The sequence below is a fragment of the Sinohyriopsis cumingii genome, chromosome 13 (assembly GCF_028554795.1).
Source record: "Sinohyriopsis cumingii isolate HCF-2022 chromosome 13, ASM2855479v2, whole genome shotgun sequence".
Lineage (NCBI taxonomy): Eukaryota > Metazoa > Mollusca > Bivalvia > Unionida > Unionidae > Sinohyriopsis > Sinohyriopsis cumingii.
In genome coordinates, this window is record NC_142973.1 from 2356670 (window position 1) to 2377180 (window position 20511).

General features: G+C 39.1%; 1 protein-coding gene across 4 annotated transcripts in view; it reads left to right on the top strand.

Moving 5' to 3' along the window:
* The window catches only part of LOC149784849 (translesion synthesis protein REV1-like), an 83275-nt gene that overhangs the window by 28925 nt on the left and 33839 nt on the right, over positions 1-20511 (top strand). For all 4 annotated transcript variants that reach the window (XR_016425321.1, XM_089978416.1, XM_089978414.1 and 1 more), the window contains exons 7-11: positions 2005-2129; positions 3044-3198; positions 7248-7367; positions 8224-8444; positions 15139-15283. Coding sequence is in view for 3 of the 4 variants with exons in the window: in XM_089978416.1 (XP_089834542.1) it covers positions 2005-2129; positions 3044-3198; positions 7248-7367; positions 8224-8444; positions 15139-15283 (766 nt within the window). In the remaining variant the exon portion in view is untranslated. The remainder of the gene's footprint in view (positions 1-2004; positions 2130-3043; positions 3199-7247; positions 7368-8223; positions 8445-15138; positions 15284-20511) is intronic.

A 20511-nucleotide genomic window follows, 5' to 3' on the forward strand; every position in this document is an offset into this window, starting at 1 on the left:
AAACATTGTCCAGTGTGTAGAGGCATTCAATTCCTTTATGCATCATGGCATGGTGTTGATTACCAGTGAAACATTACACAATAAATTGCTGGGCATATGTATAATATTGCCTCATAAGATAATAAAAACAAAGTTTAAATTGAACACAAGTATGTTTATCAACAAGATTCTACAGCATATGAAACAAAGATCATTGTTTAAAGAAAGGATGATTGTAAAAAAAAAAATGACAGTTGCAGAATAAGGAATAGTAAACAAAATTAATTTAGAATTCCCCTTAATACTTATTGGGGACAAAATCACCACTAGGGAAGCAAATTATTTGTAATAGACATTTTCTTTTACATACAGGTATGTGTTTATATTTGGTATGTGAATAAAACAAGTCCCATATATGCTTTACTTCTCCTTTGAAGTCATTCCCCAATCACATTAGCTTTAGGAAAATAATCTCTGCTACCTCTGCAAGACCCTTAATGTTGAGTAGTCCATTCATCAATTGGTCTTTCATTGGATGTGTCAACTATTGGAGTAACTAAGGTGGAATTACAAACTGCACACCTTTGTCTCTTTGGTCCTGGTCCCTGAAGAGTGAGTCTTAGATGCACTTTCAGTTAGTTGGGAGGGGTTTGGGGCCAATGCCTACCCTCCGCCAGTCTTGGTACAAAAATAATACAGATATTGAGGGATCAGAACTGCAAAGTGATTAACTCAGGTTGGACAATTCCTGGTTAAATGATCTGTTTGATATAGCAACAGATGTTCCCAGGAAAATCTGGACAAATCTGTAATTGCTCAAACAGCTATGGTCACTTGTGCTGCACTCTCCTTGGTTGGCTCCTTCTCCATGCCTTGCACTTTTCAGGACAGCCATGCAAAGAAAGGAATTTCAGCCTTCAGTTGTGGAGAGAATCTCAGGATCTAAAATGTCTGCCACTTTGAAAGCTTATAAGAGAAAGTGGACTGGTGCTAGGTCAACAGCTTTGTCTCTTTGAGTGCCTTAATCCTACAGTTGGCTGATTTTTTTTCTCATGCTGTTCAAGGAGAACAATCTGGCTCTGATTACTATCAAAGGGCCATCACTCCATGATATCTGACACCTTAAGGAATATGGCAGAGAATATATGATAGAATCTACAAGACTTTCTATGTGGTTTTGACTTGAATAGGCCAAAATCCCTCAACATGTTTCAGGAATGGAACCTTCATTTTTCTTTAAATGGCTCAACTCAGATCAGTTTGAACCTTGCTGAATCTCCTGTCATACAAGAACCCTGCTGAATCTCCTGTCATACAAGAACCTTGCTGACTCTCCTGTCTTTGCTGAATCTCCTGTCATACAAGAACCTTGCTGAATCTCCTGTCCTTGCTGAATCTCCTGTCATACAAGAACCTTGCTGAATCTCCTGCCATACAAGAACTTTGCTGAATCTCCCGAATCTCATACCAGACATGCTAATGAAGCTGTTGGCTGTCATTTACAGTCATTCCCTCCTCCTATAACCTGTTCACCTAACAATGTGATTGTTGAATGTATTTTTTTGTGTAAATTGTCATTCTCTGAGAATACTTACCTGATCACTTAACTGGAAAACCCTCCCACACCTCCCCACAAATGTGATCATCCTATTGGACGTATTGCTCAGCTTAAAACTGGAGCCACCTAGTGTTGGTAAGAGATAGGTAATGGGTAAGAGTTTTTTCCCTATGGTCTGTGTAGTACATAGATGATGATATAAACATGGAAAAGACAGTTTTTGTGTTTTTAGGAGGGCTGAATACAGGAGGCAGCAGAGTTTATTTTCCCATCATTAATGTGGTCAAGTAAGTGTTCCCAGAGAAAAAAATTGACCCAAAAAATGTGCATTTCCATGGACATATATTTTCAAGTATGAGCTTATTATCAGATTTTACAGTATTTATTCTTGGCCAGGAAATGGGATACAACTTTACTTTCTCCCAGTGACTTATATTCCTGTTATTTAATGCTTGTGCTAATTGTAGGCTGGTGTCAGAAATGGCATGTTTATGGGCAAAGCCAGACAGTTGTGTCCAGATCTTGTAACAATTCCGTATGACTTTGAAGGCTATCAGATTGTCTCCAAGCTACTATATGATACAGTGGCAAGGTAGGAAAGACTTCATTTTATTTTGTATGGTACCTGATAAAGACTGTATGAAATGAGCATTCATATTATCAGCAAGCCATAATGGTTGTGGCAGAGTTTATTAGCATTCTAATTTCTGTCCAATTTTTTTTTGTTTTTGTTGTCAGAGATATTAATATCAGCTGGCCTTTTGTCAGTTTTAATATCTCATCTCAAGGGAGACAAATCAAATTTAGATACCTTATTAGACTTGCTAATAGTTAGATAGGTCAACATCAGCTGGCCTTTTGTCGGGTTTAATATGTCAAGGGAGACAAATCAAATTTAGATACCTTATTAGACTTGATAATAGTTGGAGAGGTTAAAATCAGCTGGCCTTTTGTCAGGTTTAATATGTCAAGGGAGACAAATCAAATTTAGATACCTTATTAGACTTGATAATAGTTAACTCTTTGGATATTGTTCTATGGATAGTAATACTTGAAACAACAGTAAATGCCTTTAAAAGGAAATCACAGAAATATCTTAAATAAATATAATATTCAAAGTGTTTCATTTCCATAAAAAAGGCCCCCCTCCATAATCAAACTCTTGTATGACAAGGTAAGGTCTTAATTAACTAAGGTCTGGGTGATTGTGGACACATGACATTTGCACATACTACATTGATAATTCATCAAGCATACACCTCTTTCTGAACTGAATGCACTTAGCTGGAATTTTTTGTCCTGTTTGCACAAAATCACTGCCTAGCTTGGGCAGTGTCATATTGTATATGGACTCTTTGGAAGATGTGAATTTTCTTTGGTAATTATATTTTGGAAAACTGACAATAAAGTCAAGAGCAAATAATATAACTAGGGTAACTTTTAATCCGTCTCAATTAAAAAAAGAATTTGGATCATTAAAATTTATTCTAACTCTACATTATCCAGCTACACCCATGACATTGAGGCAGTCAGTTGTGATGAGATGTTGGTCGACTGCACAGATCTCCTTGCTGTCACAGGAGCCACACCAGAGGAGTTTGCTTCAGTATTGAGACAGGAGATATATGACAAGACTGGGTGTACTGCTTCAGCAGGTCTAGGTAAGATTTGTGGAATCTATCATGTTTGTTAGTGTTTTATAGGGAAATCTTTGTCTAGGGGCACAGTCCTTTGTAGGAGTGAGTTGTGGAATCTATGATGTTTTATAGTGTATTATAGGGAATTCTTAATCTAGGGGCACAATCCTTAGTAGGAGTGAGTTGTGGAATCTGTCATGTTTGTTAGTGTTTTATATGGAAATCTTAGTCTAGGGGCACAATCCTTAGTAGCAGTGAGTTGTGGAATCTGTCATGTTTGTTAGTGTTTTATAGGGAAATCTTAGTCTAGGGGCACGATCCTTAGTAGGAGTGAGTTGTGGAATCTATGATGTTTGTTAGTGTTTTATAGGAAAATTTTAGTCTAGGGGCACAATCCTTAGTAGGAGTGAGTTGTGGAATCTATCATGTTTTTTTTATTGTTTTATATGGAAATCTTTGTCTAGAGGCACAGTCCTTAGTAGGAGTGAGTTGTGGAATCTGTCATGTTTGTTAGTGTTTTATAGGGAAATCTTAGTCTAGGGGCACAATCCTTAGTAGGAGTGAGTTGTGGAATCTATGATGTTTGTTAGTGTTTTATAGGGAAATTTTAGTCTAGGGGCACAATCCTTAGTAGGAGTGAGTTGTGGAATCTATCTTTTTTTTTTTTTATTGTTTTATATGGAAATCTTTTTCTAGAGGCATAATCCTTAGTAGGAATGAGTTGTGGAATCTATCGTGTTTTTTTTATTGTTTTATATGGAAATCTTTGTCTAGGGGCACAGTCCTTAGTAGGAGTGAGCCAAAGTTTCAGTCCCTTGTCTGACATCAGTATACATGGCTACATATTATTTTTAACAACATTTGGAAACAAAATGGCAGTACATGGGGACAGAATTAGTTTTATAAGAGAATATTTTACAAAAGTTATTTTCAATATGAATGAGGGCATCAGATATATAACTTAAAACAGAACATTTTTAACAAAAAAATTGAAATGTTATTTAAATTAAATGTTGGGGTAAATAATGTCTTAACTTTGAGAAACAAAGCAGACATAATCAAGATGATGTCATTTGATGCAGACCTGCCAATAAAATTTGTTCAAATTCCTTATTGTATTTGTATTTCTATATTTTGTAGGAAAATCAAGTGGCATTATCCTTAGCAAGTCTTTTTTTTTCCAAAAAAAAAGATTCTAAAGGACATAGAATGATTCTTCATATTGGATGTCCTTATTAATACATGTGTGGGTTCCAGATGATATGTCTTGAAATTTTTATTTCAGTGCATTTTGTTATTAATATTGGCTGATCTATGTTCATTTAACTAAAAATGTGGTATTAAATTGCAATATTACCATGTCATTATCTGCTTTTTTATTGTTTTCCTATAAAATCCCAGCATTTTCCTCAATTCTTTGGACCCAGTGTGTTTAATATAAAACAAATAAAAAACATTTTGAACAGTTTCTCTAGGAGGTCTGTTTGTGTTTTGAAATGCACTGAGACAGGATAATAAGTCATACGAGGGTAAGATGGGGTTTTTCTATAAGGGCGTTCTGGCTGGAAAATTTTGATCCAAATTATTGGTGAATAATAGAATAAAGACTCTAGTTGTTATTGTGGATTTAACACCAAATTTCAGTGCAAGATAGGCTATACATGGTGGACAGTATTACGGGTGGAGGATCAACCTGGGAAACCCCCACTAAGAACTACTGACCCATGGGAATTACTGGCAAATTTTCTCATATACCCCCATTGGCCGAGCATGAGACTCAAACCCATATGGACAGTGTTGAGATGGTAGCAATAAGTAAAAAGCCAATGCTTAAAACCACTTGGCCACCAATACACAAGTTATTAATATTTCACCAAATCCATCCCTTCCAGAAAGAAAGAAACAGATCTCATCATGTGAGCAGGTATACGAATTCAAAACAGATTGAGATGACATAAGTTTGAAAAGAACAGATCCAGATCTCTTCACTAAAAGCAAAGATCCAGATCTGTTAACAAACAGCAAGGATCCAGCTCTGTCCATGAACAGCAAAGATGCAAATCTCTCCTTAAACACAAAAAATTCAGATCTGTCTTCAAACAGCAGAGATCCATTTCTATCTATGAACAGCAAAGATCCAGATCCCATGAACAGCAGAGACACAGATCTATCCATGAATAGCAGTGATCCAGATGTAACCATGAATAGCAAAGATCCAGATCCATCCATGAACAGCTTCAGATCCAGATCTGTCTGCAAACAGCAAAGATCCAGATCTATCCATGAACAGCTTGAGATCCAGCTCTGTATTCAAACATTAAAGATCCAGATCTATCCATGAACAGCTTAAGATCCAGATCTGTCTGCAAACAGCAAAGATCCAGATCTATCCATGAATAGCAAAGATCCAGATCTATCCATGAACAGCTTCAGATCCAGATATGTCTGCAAACAGCAATGATCCAGATCTATCCATGAACAGCTTAAGATCCATCTCTGTATTCAAACAGCAAAGATCCAGATCTATCCATGAACAGCTTAAGATCCATCTCTGTCTTCAAACGGCAAAGATCCAGATCTATCCATGAACAGCTTAAGATCCATCTCTGTCTTCAAACGGCAAAGATCCAGATCTATCCATGAACAGCTTAAGATCCATCTCTGTCTACAAACAGCAAAAATCCAGATCTATCCATGAACAGCTTAAGATCCATCTCTGTCTTCAAACAGCAAAGATCCAGATCTATCCATGAACAGCTTAAGATCCATCTCTGTCTACAAACAGCAAAGATCCAGATCTATCCATGAACAGCTTAAGATCCATCTCTGTCTACAAACAGCAAAGATCCAGATCTATCCATGAACAGCTTAAGATCCATCTCTGTTTACAAACAGCAAAGATCCAGATCTATCCATAAACAACAGAATCCCTAGTATTTCATCATAGACCCTGATCCACTGGCATATTATACAGTTGCAGATCCAGATATACACTTTTTGTACTTATGCTGTACACCGGTTCAATGTCTTTGTGCAAAGATGAAATCTTATATTCTCATATTGCACCCATGTTGAGATGGTATATTTCTGCCAAGACCTGATACTGTTTTGACAGGCCTAAGTAACATGCTTGGATTGTTTGCTGTTGAGAAGATATATTTTTGCCAAGACCTGGTACTGTTTTAACAGGCCTAAGTAACATGCTTGGATCCCTTGCTGTTGAGACAACATATTTTACCAAGCCCTGGTACTGTTTTGACAGGCTAAGTAACATGCTTGGATTGTTTGCTGTTGAGACAATATATTTTTGCCAAGACCTGGTGCTGTTTTGACAAGCCTAAGTAATATGATTGGATATCTTGTTGCATTCACCATGAAATTAAATATAATTTCTTCTAGAAGATAAGATGCATCGTCCTCAGGATGCAGGGCTAGGAAGGTGTATGTGAAACAGCTTGGAATGTGTATGTGACACAGGGTTAGAAAGGTGTATGTGATACAGAGTTAGGAAGGTGTATGTGATACAGAGTTAGGAAGGTGAATGTGACACAATGCTTGGAATGTGTATGTGACACAGGGCTAGGAAGGTATATGTAACACAGGGTTAGGAAGGTGTATGTGATACAGGGCTAGGAAGGTGAATGTGACACAGTGCTTGGAATGTGTATGTGACACAGGGCTAGGAAGGTATATGTAACACAGAGTTAGGAAGGTGTTTGTGATACCGAGCTAGGAAGGTGACACAGGGCTACATTTGCATAAAATAAATCTGAGGAAAGTTCCTGTTCTTTTCGAGTTTTCTACCTTTATAACTGCAAACACTGTAGACTCATCTCTGTTTTGTTGGAGTTTTCTACCAGTTACAACTGAAAACAATGTAGACCCATATCTGCCTTAGCATAATTGGATGGCAGATCAGTTTCTACAAATAGCTGGTGGAATGCAAAATATTGACCTTGTTTTGTGGGTACTTTATGTGATGGATTGACATTCATCGATGGTTTTGAATTACAGACCAGCGATTACTGTAGTTTGTAAATGGTCTTTACTTAAAAAAAAAAAATTCTTTTCAGCTCCAAACATTCTCCTTGCCAAGATGGCTACACGGAAAGCCAAGCCCAATGGACAGTACTATCTTTCTTCTGAGGATGTTAAGGACTTTATTGTGTCTCAGTCTGTCAAGGATATTCCAGGTAAGAGGGATATATTTATTGGTACCTTGATTAATTAGATTAAAGCTTTACATGACTGTGTAAATAAATAACAAATGCCAGTGCATTATTAAACACATAGAATATATTGCCTGTTTATAACCTAAAGATTGCGAAATTCTGTAAGCATGGTAACCATTATTTGATACATATTCTGCAAAAGGTTCATGGACATGATGGAACTATTAATTGGTTTCAGATTTTAAAAACTCCAATCTGCATCATTCATTTGGTTCAAAGCTTACACACGAGGTTATTCAGGATATCAAATATCTTTGATACCCTTTAATAAATAGGTAAAGTCATGCTGACAGGACTCATATCTGCATTATTAGAAATTGAATTTCTATCTTGAGGGTCTTTTCAAGAATTGAACTGGTGGTGGAAGGGAGAAATTTAAAGAAAGCATGGAATTTAAGTAAATATGTGTGTCAGAGAGAGTAATTCAGACTGTTTGAAGTGTTTCATGATGACCATTGTAATTCATAGGAAAAAGGGCTTTCCCATCCAACATATCAATAATAAATTTTGGAACAGTCTCTAAAGATGGGTTGATTGGTTATGATAGAGCTTAAAAAGCTGTTTTTTAACTTAGAGAAGTCCCTTTAAAGATTTCAAATTTCTTGTTTGATACAATTTTAAAGTTCAGTGTTATAGTTGCCACATAGGTTACCTATATTTTCTTTAAAGAGCTCACAGGAAATTTATGATATTCAGTGATGACTGAGTTTCATTTATTGATTTATGACCATATATGAGAAGATCTCCATTGCTTACCTGACCAAGAGGTAAAAGGTCAAGATTTAAAGTGTTTTGATACTGCATTTCAAATTTTTAGGTGTGGGATGGTCATTGATGAGAAAATTTGAGATACTGAATGTGGTTACATGTGGAGACCTTCAGAAAATTTCTCTTGAGACCCTACAGAAGGAGCTTGGTCCCAAAACAGGGCAATCACTTTTCCATTACTGTCGTGGTAAAGATGACCGACAGGTCACAGTTGAGCATCAGAGAAAATCTGTGTCAGCAGAGGTCAACTATGGCATCAGGTTTCATACAGTGAGTATTTTCAGTCAGTGTCTGTCATCTTAGAAGGAAAAAACAAATATACAGTAAAGCACCATTTTCCCATGCTTTTTCATTTATTAGTATAGTATTCCATCCCCATAAGGTGCCTCATTATAACAGTATTTATATAATGCTGGAATTGTCATCATTTCCATTATATTGTAAGAACTCTACTGGACCTCAAGTGTCTTACCTGAACTTTTAGATAGGAAGGGAGTTTGTTTTAGATAGGAAGGGAGTGTGTTTTAGATAGGAAGGGAGTTTGTTTTAGATAGGAAGGGAGTTTGTTTTAGATAGGAAGGGAGTGTGTTTTAGATAGGAAGGGAGTTTGTTTTAGATAGGAAGGGAGTTTGTTTTAGATAGGAAGGGAGTGTGTTTTAGATAGGAAGGGAGTTTGTTATAGATAGGAAGGGAGTGTGTTTTAGATAGGAAGGGAGTTTGTTTTAGATAGGAAGGGAGTGTGTTTTAGATAGGAAGGGAGTTTGTTTTAGATAGGAAGGGAGTGTGTTTTAGATAGGAAGGGAGTTTGTTTTAGATAGGAAGGGAGTGTGTTTTAGATAGGAAGGGAGTTTGTTATAGATAGGAAGGCAGTTTGTTTTAGATAGGAAGGGAGTGTGTTTTAGATAGGAAGGGAGTTTGTTATAGATAGGAAGGGAGTTTGTTTTAGATAGGAAGGGAGTGTGTTATAGATAGGAAGGGAGTTTGTTTTAGATAGGAAGGGAGTGTGTTTTAGATAGGAAAGGAGTGTGTTTTAGATAGGAAGGGAGTGTGTTTTAGATAGGAAGGGAGTTTGTTATAGATAGGAAGGGAGTTTGTTTTAGATAGGAAGGGAGTGTGTTATAGATAGGAAGGGAGTTTGTTTTAGATAGGAAGGGAGTGTGTTTTAGATAGGAAGGGAGTGTGTTTTAGATAGGAAGGGAGTGTGTTTTGCTGGCAAGGATCAAACGTGTGGATGGTTGTGTACTTGGAGGGTGGGGAGGGGTTGGATCATCAGCATAGAGTTGAGAACAATTTGACAATATTTAATATATTGAAAATAAATAATTAAATGCTTCAATTATTGTCTATAATTTATTTTTTGGAATTCTAATATTCTGGATTGGGGTGGGGGATGAGAAGAAGCCGTTGGGTGTGGTGGAAAACAACTGTTCGTGTCTATTTTGGAATATATGTTGTCTGGATTTTTTTGCAAGGTAGGGTGTTAGTTATCTATATTCTGAATGTGCTATCTGGACACTTTGCTGCTCAGTAATTTTGAATTCTTACACCAACTGTACTCATCAGTTGTCTTGCAAACAATGACAATGCACCCCAGTTTATGACCTCTCCATGGACACCACATGACACAATTAAGCCATTTGCTGAAGGCATGACAAACCACGCAAATCAATCAATGCCTTTTGCAATGTACTATGTATTGCATTGTAAACAGCACAGTTTGTATGGTATACAATGTCAGAATTGTAAATAGCACAGTTTGTATGGCATACAATGCCAGCATTGTAAATAGCACAGTTTGCATGATATACAGTGTCAGCATTGTAATAGCACAGTTTGCATGGCAAACAGTGTCAGCATTGTATACAGCACAGTTTGTATGGTATACAATGTCAGCATTGTAAATGGCCTTCGCGAGTGGCTTAGATTTGAAGCCCGGCAGACCATGTTTTCTACTAACAGGAGAAGGGGTGAAGGCAGCCCACTGGCGCCTTAAAACCAGTTGCTTCGGGTAGATGGGACTCGTAAACCTTGGATGGTAGCTCATCTAGGAGAAGGAAAACTCCGATTCCAAACCTCTGCTGCCTTGTGGCTATACCCACTCATGGGAAAGGCTAAGGGAGTAAACCCCGACAGAAAATCCGGAGATGGAGTCCCTAAGGCGGTATGACATTGACTTCAACGTCATTCCGGCAACTCCTGCGATGCCGTTGGTGCCAAGCTGTATCGGCATTTGTCATTCCCTTGGGCACACCAGCTGCATGGAAAGGGGGGATCTGCTGCATGGGCAACAGCTGATTCTCCATACAACCCTGCCCAGGCTTCATAGCTCCACTGGAGAGGACACTCCAGCGTCATCGTATGGCATCGGCACAACACAAGAAGTAGCAGTTTACCGGTTCTAAGTCAAAGCTCGATTGGCGTAGAGCTTGGCGCCAGGGGTTACTTCTGACGGTGGGAGAGATCATCAGGTCTCACTGGACAGCTACCGCCCGCCTCAAGCTGGGCAGCCCCCAGTCAGTAAGGTGCTGCCCGCCATGGCCTGCCTGCTTCACTGGGTGCGTGGAGCTTAGAGAACCATCTCGACAAGTGGGCCACAAAACTCTGCACCAGGAAAGACTAAAAGAAGAAATAAAAAGACTCCAACTCTTCGCTTTGCAACCTGGAACATCAGGACCGTGTGTCCTGGATTGACCACTGACCTACAGCAGATCGACGATGCACGGAAGACTGCCGTCATTGACAGAGAACTCTCCTGACTGAACATCGACATTGCCTGCCTCCAGGAGACCCAACTGGCTGACGGCGGCACCATCAGGGAAGCCAATTATACATTTTTTTGGCAGGGGAAGCCCTTGGATGAACCTAGGCAGCATGGTGTAGGCTTTGCTGTCAAGAACACGCTAATCGCCTTCATTGAACCTCCATCATCAGGTACTGAGAGAATCCTTGCCCTCCGGCTGTCAACATCCTTAGGCCCGGCCAACATCTTCAGTGTGTACGCCCCAACCCTCTACTCCACCTACGAGGAGAAAGACAAGTTTTATGAGGCTCTGGATCAGGCAATATCCAGTATCCCCAACAATGAAAGCCTTTACTTACTAGGAGACTTCAATGCTAGAGTGGGAGCTGACCATGAGGCCTGGTCCACCTGTCTCGGCTTTTACGGAAGGGGCAAGATCAACGAGAATGGTCAGCGACTGCTGGAGATGTGCTGCTCCCACAGCCTATGTGTGACCAACACTTTCTTCAAATGCAAGGAGATCCACCAGGTGTCGTGGAGACACCCACGTTCACGCCACTGGCACCAGCTAGACCTCGTCATCACCAGGCATGCAGAACTGGCCAGTGTCCTCCTTACCCGCAGCTACCACAGTGCCGATTGTGACACGGACCATTCCCTCGTGGCCAGCAAGGTGCGAATATTACCCAAGAAGCTGCACCACGCCAAGAAGAAGGGTCACCCACGTATCAACACCTGCTGTGCAAGCAACCCAGAGAAAACACAGCAGTTCATCAGCAAACTGAAGGAAGCCCTCACCAAAGTGACACCTGATGACACCATTGATTCCAAGTGGTCCCATATCCGTGACACTGTGTACAATTCAGCCATCACAGCTTACGGGAAGAGGGAGCGAAAGAATGTCGACTGGTATGAGGCAAACTGGGAGGAGATGGAGCCCGTGACTGAGGCAAAGAGGAAAGCCCTCCTGGCATACAAGGCTGCACCTAGTCCCAGAACACTACAAGCCCTAAGGATTGCAAGGAATAACGCCCAGAAGACCGCCCGCCGCTGTGCCAACACCTACTGGCTGAACCTTTGCAACAGTATACAGACAGCTGCTGACACCGGGGATACAAGAGGAATGTATGAGGGTATCAAAAAGGCGACAGGCCCCCCCCAGCTACAAGACCGCCCCCCTCAAGTCCAAGACGGGCGAAGTCATCACAGACCAGGGGAAACAACTGCAGCGATGGGTTGAGCACTATCTCGAGCTATATGCAACCCAAAACAATGTCACTGGAACTGCCCTGGACGCCATTCCAGACCTGCCTGTCATGGAGGAGCTAGACACACAGCCCACCCTGGAAGAGCTCGGAAAAGCCATCGATTGCCTTGCCTGTGGAAAGGCTCCTGGAAGCGACGGCATTCCGCCTGAAGTCCTCAAGAGCGGAAAACCAGCACTGCTCCAGCCCCTACACACACTCCTCTGCCTTTGCTGGGAACAGGGATACATCCCACATGACATGCGTGACGCCAACATCGTCACTTTGTACAAAAACAAAGGAGACCGTAGCGACTGCAACAACTATCGGGGCATCTCCCTCCTCAGCATCGTCGGAAAGGCCTTTGCCCGTGTTGCCTTGGCGCGCTTGCAGATCCTAGCCTCCCGTGTCTACCCAGAATCCCAGTGTGGATTTCGAGCCGGCAGGTCAACTGTAGACATGATCTTCTCACTACGTCAGCTGCAGGAGAAGTATCGCGAGCAGCGGATGCCCCTCTACATTGCCTTCATAGACCTGATGAAGGCGTTTGACATGGTTAGTCGGAGTGGACTCTTCAGACTCCTGCAGAAGATCGGCTGCCCCCCACGTCTACTTGCTGTCATTTTGTCATTCCACGAGAACATGCACAGCACAGTGTGCTTCAATGGCGCAACATCTGAAGCATTCCCAGTCATTAGCGGAGTCAAACAAGGCTGTGTCCTTGCACCGACGCTCTTTGCCATCTTCTTCTCCATGCTTCTCCAGTACGCATTCAAGGACTGCAGCGAGGGAGTGTACATCCATACCAGAGCTGACGGCAAGCTGTTCAACATCGCCCGTCTCTGTGCTAAGACTAAAGTCACAGAGGTACTCATCCGTGAATTGCTCTTTGCCGACGATGCAGCCTTGACATCACACACGGAAGATGGACTTCAGCAGCTGGTATGCTGCCTCTCCCATGCATGTAAGGAATTTGGACTGACCATCAGTTTGAAGAAAACGAATGTCATGGCACAGGACACAGACTCCCCTCCCTCTGTCTCCATCGATGGGTACAATTTGGAAGTTGTCGAGAACTTCACACACCTCGGGTCTAACATCTCCAGCTCACTCTCCATTGATTCTGAGGTGGGCAGCAGGATTGCCAAGGCAGCAGCAGTGATGGCCAGACTTAACCAGAGGGTCTGGAACAACCCCTACCTCACAGAGAAGACCAAACTGCGTGTCTACCAAGCGTGCGTGCTCAGCTCACTTCTCTACAGCAGCGAAACATGGACCACCTATGCAGGACACGAGAGGAAACTCAACAGATTCCACCTGAGATGTCTGCGGCGCATTCTGCACATCCAGTGGCAGGACAAAGTACCCAACACAGAGGTTCTAGAATGCGCCAACATGAACAGCATGTTCTCCATACTCAGCGAAAGGCGCCTTCGCTGGCTCGGCCATGTCAAGAGAATGGACCCAGGTCGCATTCCCAAGGACCTGTTATATGGGGAGTTAGCAGAAGGTGCACGACCAACTGGACGACCACATCTGCGCTACAAAGATGTTTGCAAGAAGGATATGAAGACAGCAAACATCAATGTCAACGACTGGGAGAGCTGTGCAAACAACTGTTCCAGCTGGCGTCTAGCTGTCAGGCAGGGAGTTCAAAACGCAGAGGAAAAGAGAAGAATAAAGCAAGCTGAAAAGAGAGCTAAAAAGAAGGATAAGCAAAAGCGTACTTTGGAGCTATGCCATCGTCTCTCGTAGACGGACGGATGCCAAGATGTCAAGATATGGTATACAATGTCAGCATTGTAAATGGCACAGTTTGTATGGTATACAATTTCAGCATTGTAAATAGCACAGTTTGTATGGCATACAGTGTCAGCATTGTAAATAGCACAGTTTGTATGGGTCAGCATTGTAAATAGCAGTTTGTATGGCATACAATGTCAGCATTGTAAATAGCACAGCTTATATGGTATACAATGTCAGCATTGTAAATAGCAGTTTGTATGGTATACAATGTCAGCATTGTAAACAGCACAGTTTGTATGGCATACAATGTCAGCATTGTAAATAGCAGTTTGTATGGCATACAATGTCAGCATTGTAAATAGCACAGTTTGTATGGGTCAGCATTGTAAATAGCAGTTTGTATGGCATACAATGTCAGCATTGTAAATAGCACAGCTTATATGGTATACAATGTCAGCATTGTAAATAGCAGTTTGTATGGTATACAATATCAGCATTGTAAACAGCACAGTTTGTTTGGCATACAATGTCAGTATTGTAAACAGCACAGTTTGCAGATAAACATAATCTCCTTTGATTTACACAAGCACTGGTACAATACTACAAACAATTGACTTTAAATTGGTCACTTCAGGCATAAAGACTACAGCTTTGCTTATTGTTTACACCGGGCCAAAACCTGGGTCAGTGCATATTGTTTGACTTAACTCATGATCCTAGGCTATTTCCTGACATTTGGCCAACTTCATACCTGGGCCAGTGCATATTGTTTGACTTAACTCATGATCCCAGGCTATTTCCTGACATTTGGCCAACTTCATACCTGGGCCAGTGCATATTGTTTGACTTAACTCATGATCCCAGGCTATTTCCTGACATTTGGCCAACTTCATACCTGGGCCAGTGCATATTGTTTGACTTAACTCATGATCCCAGGCTATTTCCTGACATTTGGCCAACTTCATAACTTGCATCTGGTGGCTGTATCACCATGTATTCAGTACATTTTAGGGACCAAATATTATTTTTTTTTTCAGAGTAGAGAAGTTTAGGTTTTCTCAGTAATTTTTTTAAAAAAAACTAAATAAGGAAAAATTCAGGACCAGAAAATTGTTGATGTTTAAAAAGAATTTCAATTTAGTTAGGTCATGGTCTTGTGAGATTACACTGTAGATACAATGTATTGTCAATTTTGAGATGCATTTTGTCATTGCATGACAGTTTTCTTTCCTAGGACAGTGAAGCAGTCAAGTTTGTGCAGGAGTTGGCAGAAGAAGTTCAGAGCCGACTTAGAAACATTGATATGAAAGGGAAAACAATCACACTGAAGCTGATGGTGAGAAGGCCAGATGCACCAAGACAGACAGCCAAATTTATGGGTATATAATTATCAAATATAATCTGTATTGTTGTGTCATGCACAAAACAGGTCCCTTAGATATAAAACATATCCAGCATAACAATTTGTTCTGACTTAAAAATTTGCAAAATGATGCTAGAATTCTAGAAATTTTAGATATTTTAAAATTTCTTTTTATTTCATCTCAAGAAACACTAAACAGTGCTGATAGTGATTGCATGTATGATTTTCATGTTTGGGATTTTAAACACCATTTCTTCTGTTTATTCTGTATAATTTGATTGTGAGGTGATGAAAAGTTTAGTGGACATGGTGATTTGTTAGAAAGTTTGAATTGGCTACTTGTGGAAGAGATACAATTCAGCGAGAGAAATACATGCACACAGCCTATAAACACATATATAAGTGGAAAAACACAGCCCATAAAAACACATGCTGCTAGAGGAATATGTTCACATAGCCCTTAAACACATATGTAAGTGGAAAAGTACATGCACACAGCCCTTCAAAACATATGTAAGGGTAAAAGCACATGCAAACAGCCCTTCAACACGTATGTAAGTGGAAAAGGTACATGCACACAGCCCTTAAACACATATACAGGAGTGCTACATGCACACAGTCCTTAAACAAATGTAAGTGGAAAGGTACATGCACACAGCCCTTAAACACATATGTAAGTGGAAAAGTACATGCACACAGCCCTTAAACACATATGTAAGTGGAAAGGTATATGCACACAGCCCTTCAGTGCATATGTAAGTGGAAAAGTACATGCACACAGCCCTTAAACACATATACAGGAGAGCTACATGCAGACAGCCCTTAAACACATGTAAGTGGAAAGGTACAAGCACACAGCCCTTAAACACATATATAAGTGGAAAGGTACAAGTCAACAGCCCTTAAACACATGTGTAAGTGGAAAGGTACATGCACACATCCCTTCAACACATATTCAAGTGGATAGGTACATGCACACAGCCCTTCAATATATATGTAAGTTGAAAGGTACATGTGTACAGCCCTTGAACACATATTTAAGTTGAAAGGTACAAGCACAAAGCCTTTAAACACATTCATAAGTGGAAAGGTACATGCACACAGCCCTTTAACACATGTAAGTGGAAAGGTACATGCACACAGCCCTTTAACACATGTAAGTGGAAAGGTTCATTCCCACAGCCCTTCAACACATATAAGTGAAAAGGTACATGCACACAGCCCTTTAACACATGTAAGTGGAAAGGTACATGCACACAGCCCTTTAACACATGTAAGTGGAAAGGTACATGCACACAGCCCTTCAACACGTGTAAGTGAAAAGGTTCATGCACACAGCCCATTAGCACATATGTATGTTCAGATTAATATAACTCTTATTTTATCAAATAAAAACACTGTCTTTAAACTTTATATTTATTTCATTAATTATAACATATGAAGCAAATATTTGTTTGGTTGCAATTTGTACTGCAGTCATTTTGAAAACAGTTTTTAGGAAAATATTTGCATTCTGTTCCTACATAGAGTAATTCATCTGAGATAGTCTCAGTAGTGTGGCAAAACCAAATACAGGATCTTTTTCTTCCTCTAGTTAATACCAGAGATATTTCATCATGCAGTACAAAAAACATATTTTAGTGAGAGCTAAATCAATGAGTTTAAATATTTAATTTTTAGTACATGATAAAATATATCTGAAAATGTTCTTTTTTGTATATACCAGACTTGCTCCAAAATCAAAGCTTAAAAGATTAAACTCACTCTTCAACACAACAACAGACAGCAACCTGGCAGGCTCGTTATAAATTCACCTGAGTTTCTTAGGCTGATCATAGAAATATAAATGGCTTGAGTAAGTGATAGGATTGAGAAGACCTAATCTGTCACAGTAAATTACATTTTTGCATTTTGTAAACTCTCGGACCACAAAGCAAGTCCAAGTCAGCAAAGCATATAAATGGGTTATCATTGTATTAAGAGAAGCAAGGGGAAATAACTTTATAGAGATGTGAACAGCATCAAGTCCAATTTCTTAAACAACAAAAAATTTCCATGCCTGAATTGTAATTGCATTTTAATTTATTTGTTCTAGCTCACAAAGTGCTCATTTTTATTGTTGCAGTTATAACTTATGTAGGCACCCACAAGCGTTGCATGGCATGATGGGAAATCTCATGTGAAAATATAAGAATATATTTTTCAACCAGAAAATGTAGGAATGAAAAAAATGTGAAAATTATTTGGCCAGTAATTTTTGTATATATTTCAAACTTAAGTTTATAATAAAATAAGTATATAATAAAAAAAATGATTTTATGGTATTTGCTTGCACATATATGCATATATTTCATAATAAATAAATGTGTAATATTTTCTTGCAGAAAAATAAATAATGCTAATTAGAGCGAGCTATATCCAGTCATGTATCGGATACATCAGAATGATATATCCAGTTCTGTGTCAGATACATGAAGATGCTGTATCCAGTCACATCAGATACATCAGAATGCTGTATCAAGTCATGTATCAAATACATCATAATGCTATATCAAGTTCGTGCATTAGATACATCAGAATGCTGTATCCAGTCATCAGATATCAGATACATCAGAATGCTTTATCTAGTTGTGTATCAAATACATTAGAATGCTATATCCAGTCATGTATAGATACATCAAAATGCTGGATCCAGTCATCAGATGTATCCGAATGCTTTATCTAGTCGTGTATCAAATACATTAGAATGCTATATCCAGTCATGTATAGATACATCAAAATGCTGGATCCAGTCATCAGATGTATCCGAATGCTTTATCTAGTCATGTATCAAATACATTAGAATGCTATATCCAGTCATGTATCAGATACATCAGAATGCTGTATCCATTCATATATAGATACATCAGAATGCTATATCCAGTCATGTATCAGATATAAAATACATCAGAATGCTTTATCTAGTCGTGTATCAAATACATTAGAATGCTATATCCAGTCATGTATCAGGTACATCAGAATGCTGTATCCATTCATATATAGATACATCAGAATGCTATATCTAGTCATGTATCAGAGATCAGATACATCAGTTAAATTAATAATACATCTAGGGGTAAGCAAACAATACTTGGTTGGAAAAACTATTAAAATCAATCAAAATGTACATTCAGCATTTTACAATCCTGTGGAAACCTAAGAGGATTAATAACTGCTATCTTGAGATAGACCCGAATTCTTTGGAAAGTTGAATTAAAAAGGTTGTGTGTAACAGTTATGTAGGTAGTTATGGTACTAATAAGAAGACAGTTTTTATACATGGTTCAGACAATCTTGTTGTTTACTGCCTTTAAAGAGATAGTAAGAGGATATAAAAAAAAAATTATGGACAATTTATATAATTTTCTTTGTCATTCTGTCATCCAGTATCAATAGCTTGAATCTGTAGCATGATAGACTATTGCCAGACAAACATTTGTAAGAAACGTATTGGTCCTTAAGGGGCCTTCCTAATGGTGGACATAGCAATACAAGGACTACACATGGATACTTCTCTTCATGAATATGGCTATATTTTACTTAAATTACTCATATTAGTATCATATGAACATATGTGTTGCAGGTGAGCTAAACAGTACAATCTGAAAACTTTAAATGTTTCAAAGACAATGCACCAAATGAACCTGTACCTCGAATATGGGTTACACACATAAGATATGTTGCAGTGATTGATTGTTTGCTAGTCTGTAGAAGTCAGATAATTATACCTTCTGTGCCGTGTAAGTAAAACATCATAATTTATATTCATTTAATACATACCATATTTATAAACATAATTGATAAAATCAAAGATTGAAAATAGTGTCAGTCATTGTGACCTATCCGCGGTCATTAAAATATTGTAATTTATCATATTGAACCACATCGAAGCCCATAGACTTCATCACAGTGAAGATATAACCAATTGATAATATTGAACCACATCGAAGCCCATATCTTTCATCACAGTGAAGATATAACGAGTTGATAATATTGAATCACGTGATGAATGGTCAACAAACCCTTTGAAAATGATGTATCACTGATTTGTAGCACATTGGTCATATGGCCAAACAACTCAGAAACTGCTCAGCAGAATTCAACCAAATTTGACAAAATAAATTGTGGCATTAAGGACTTTCAAACTGATACAGATGATGCCAATTTGTCATTAAATATGGTCACTGTTGCTTAAAAATAGAAAATCCTTTGAAATACTTTCCAAAAACTGCAGAACCGAATCTAACCAAAGAATCTAACAAATAAAACAGGGAGCATCATGGTATGAAGTCTTTTAAATTTTTACAAATGATGCAAATCTTCCGTTGTATAAATGATGCCAATCTGCAGTTATACATATGATGCCAATCTGCCATTCTACAAGTAATGCCAATCTGTCACTGTACAAGTAATGCCAATCTGCCATTGTATAAATAATGCCAATCTGCCATTGTACAGGTAATGTCACTACTATCACAATGCAGTCTTCTTTGCCAATCTACAGTTGTACAAATTATGCCAATCTGCCATTGTTACAGATAATGCCAATCTCATTGTACAAATAAATAATGCCCATCTACCATTATACAAATAATGCCAATCTGCCCTTGTACAAAATGATGCCAGTCTGTCATTGTACAAGTAATGCCAGTCTGTCATTATACAAATAATGCCCATCTGCCATTGTACAAGTAATGCCAATCTGTCATTATTACATATAATGCCAGTCTGCAGTTGTACAAATGATACCAGTCTGCCATTGTTACAAGTAATGTCAATCTGCTATTGTACATATAATGCCAGTCTGCCATTCTACCAGTAATGCCAATCTGTCATTGTACAAGTGATGACAACCTGCCATTGTACAAGTAATGTCAATCTGCCATTGTACAAGTAATGCCAATCTGTCATTCTTACAAATAATGCCAGTCTGCAGCTGTATAAATATGCCAATCTGCCATTGTTACAAATAATGCCAATCTGCCATTGTTACAAATAATGCCAGTCTGCCATTGTACAAATAATGCCAATCTACCATTGTTACAGATAATGCCATTCTGCCATTGTACAAATGATGCCAATCTGCAGTCATACAAATGATGCCAATCTACCATTATACAAATAATGCCAATCTGCCATTGTACACATTATGCCAATCTGCCATTCAACAAGTAATGCCAATATGTCATTGTAAAAGTAATGCCA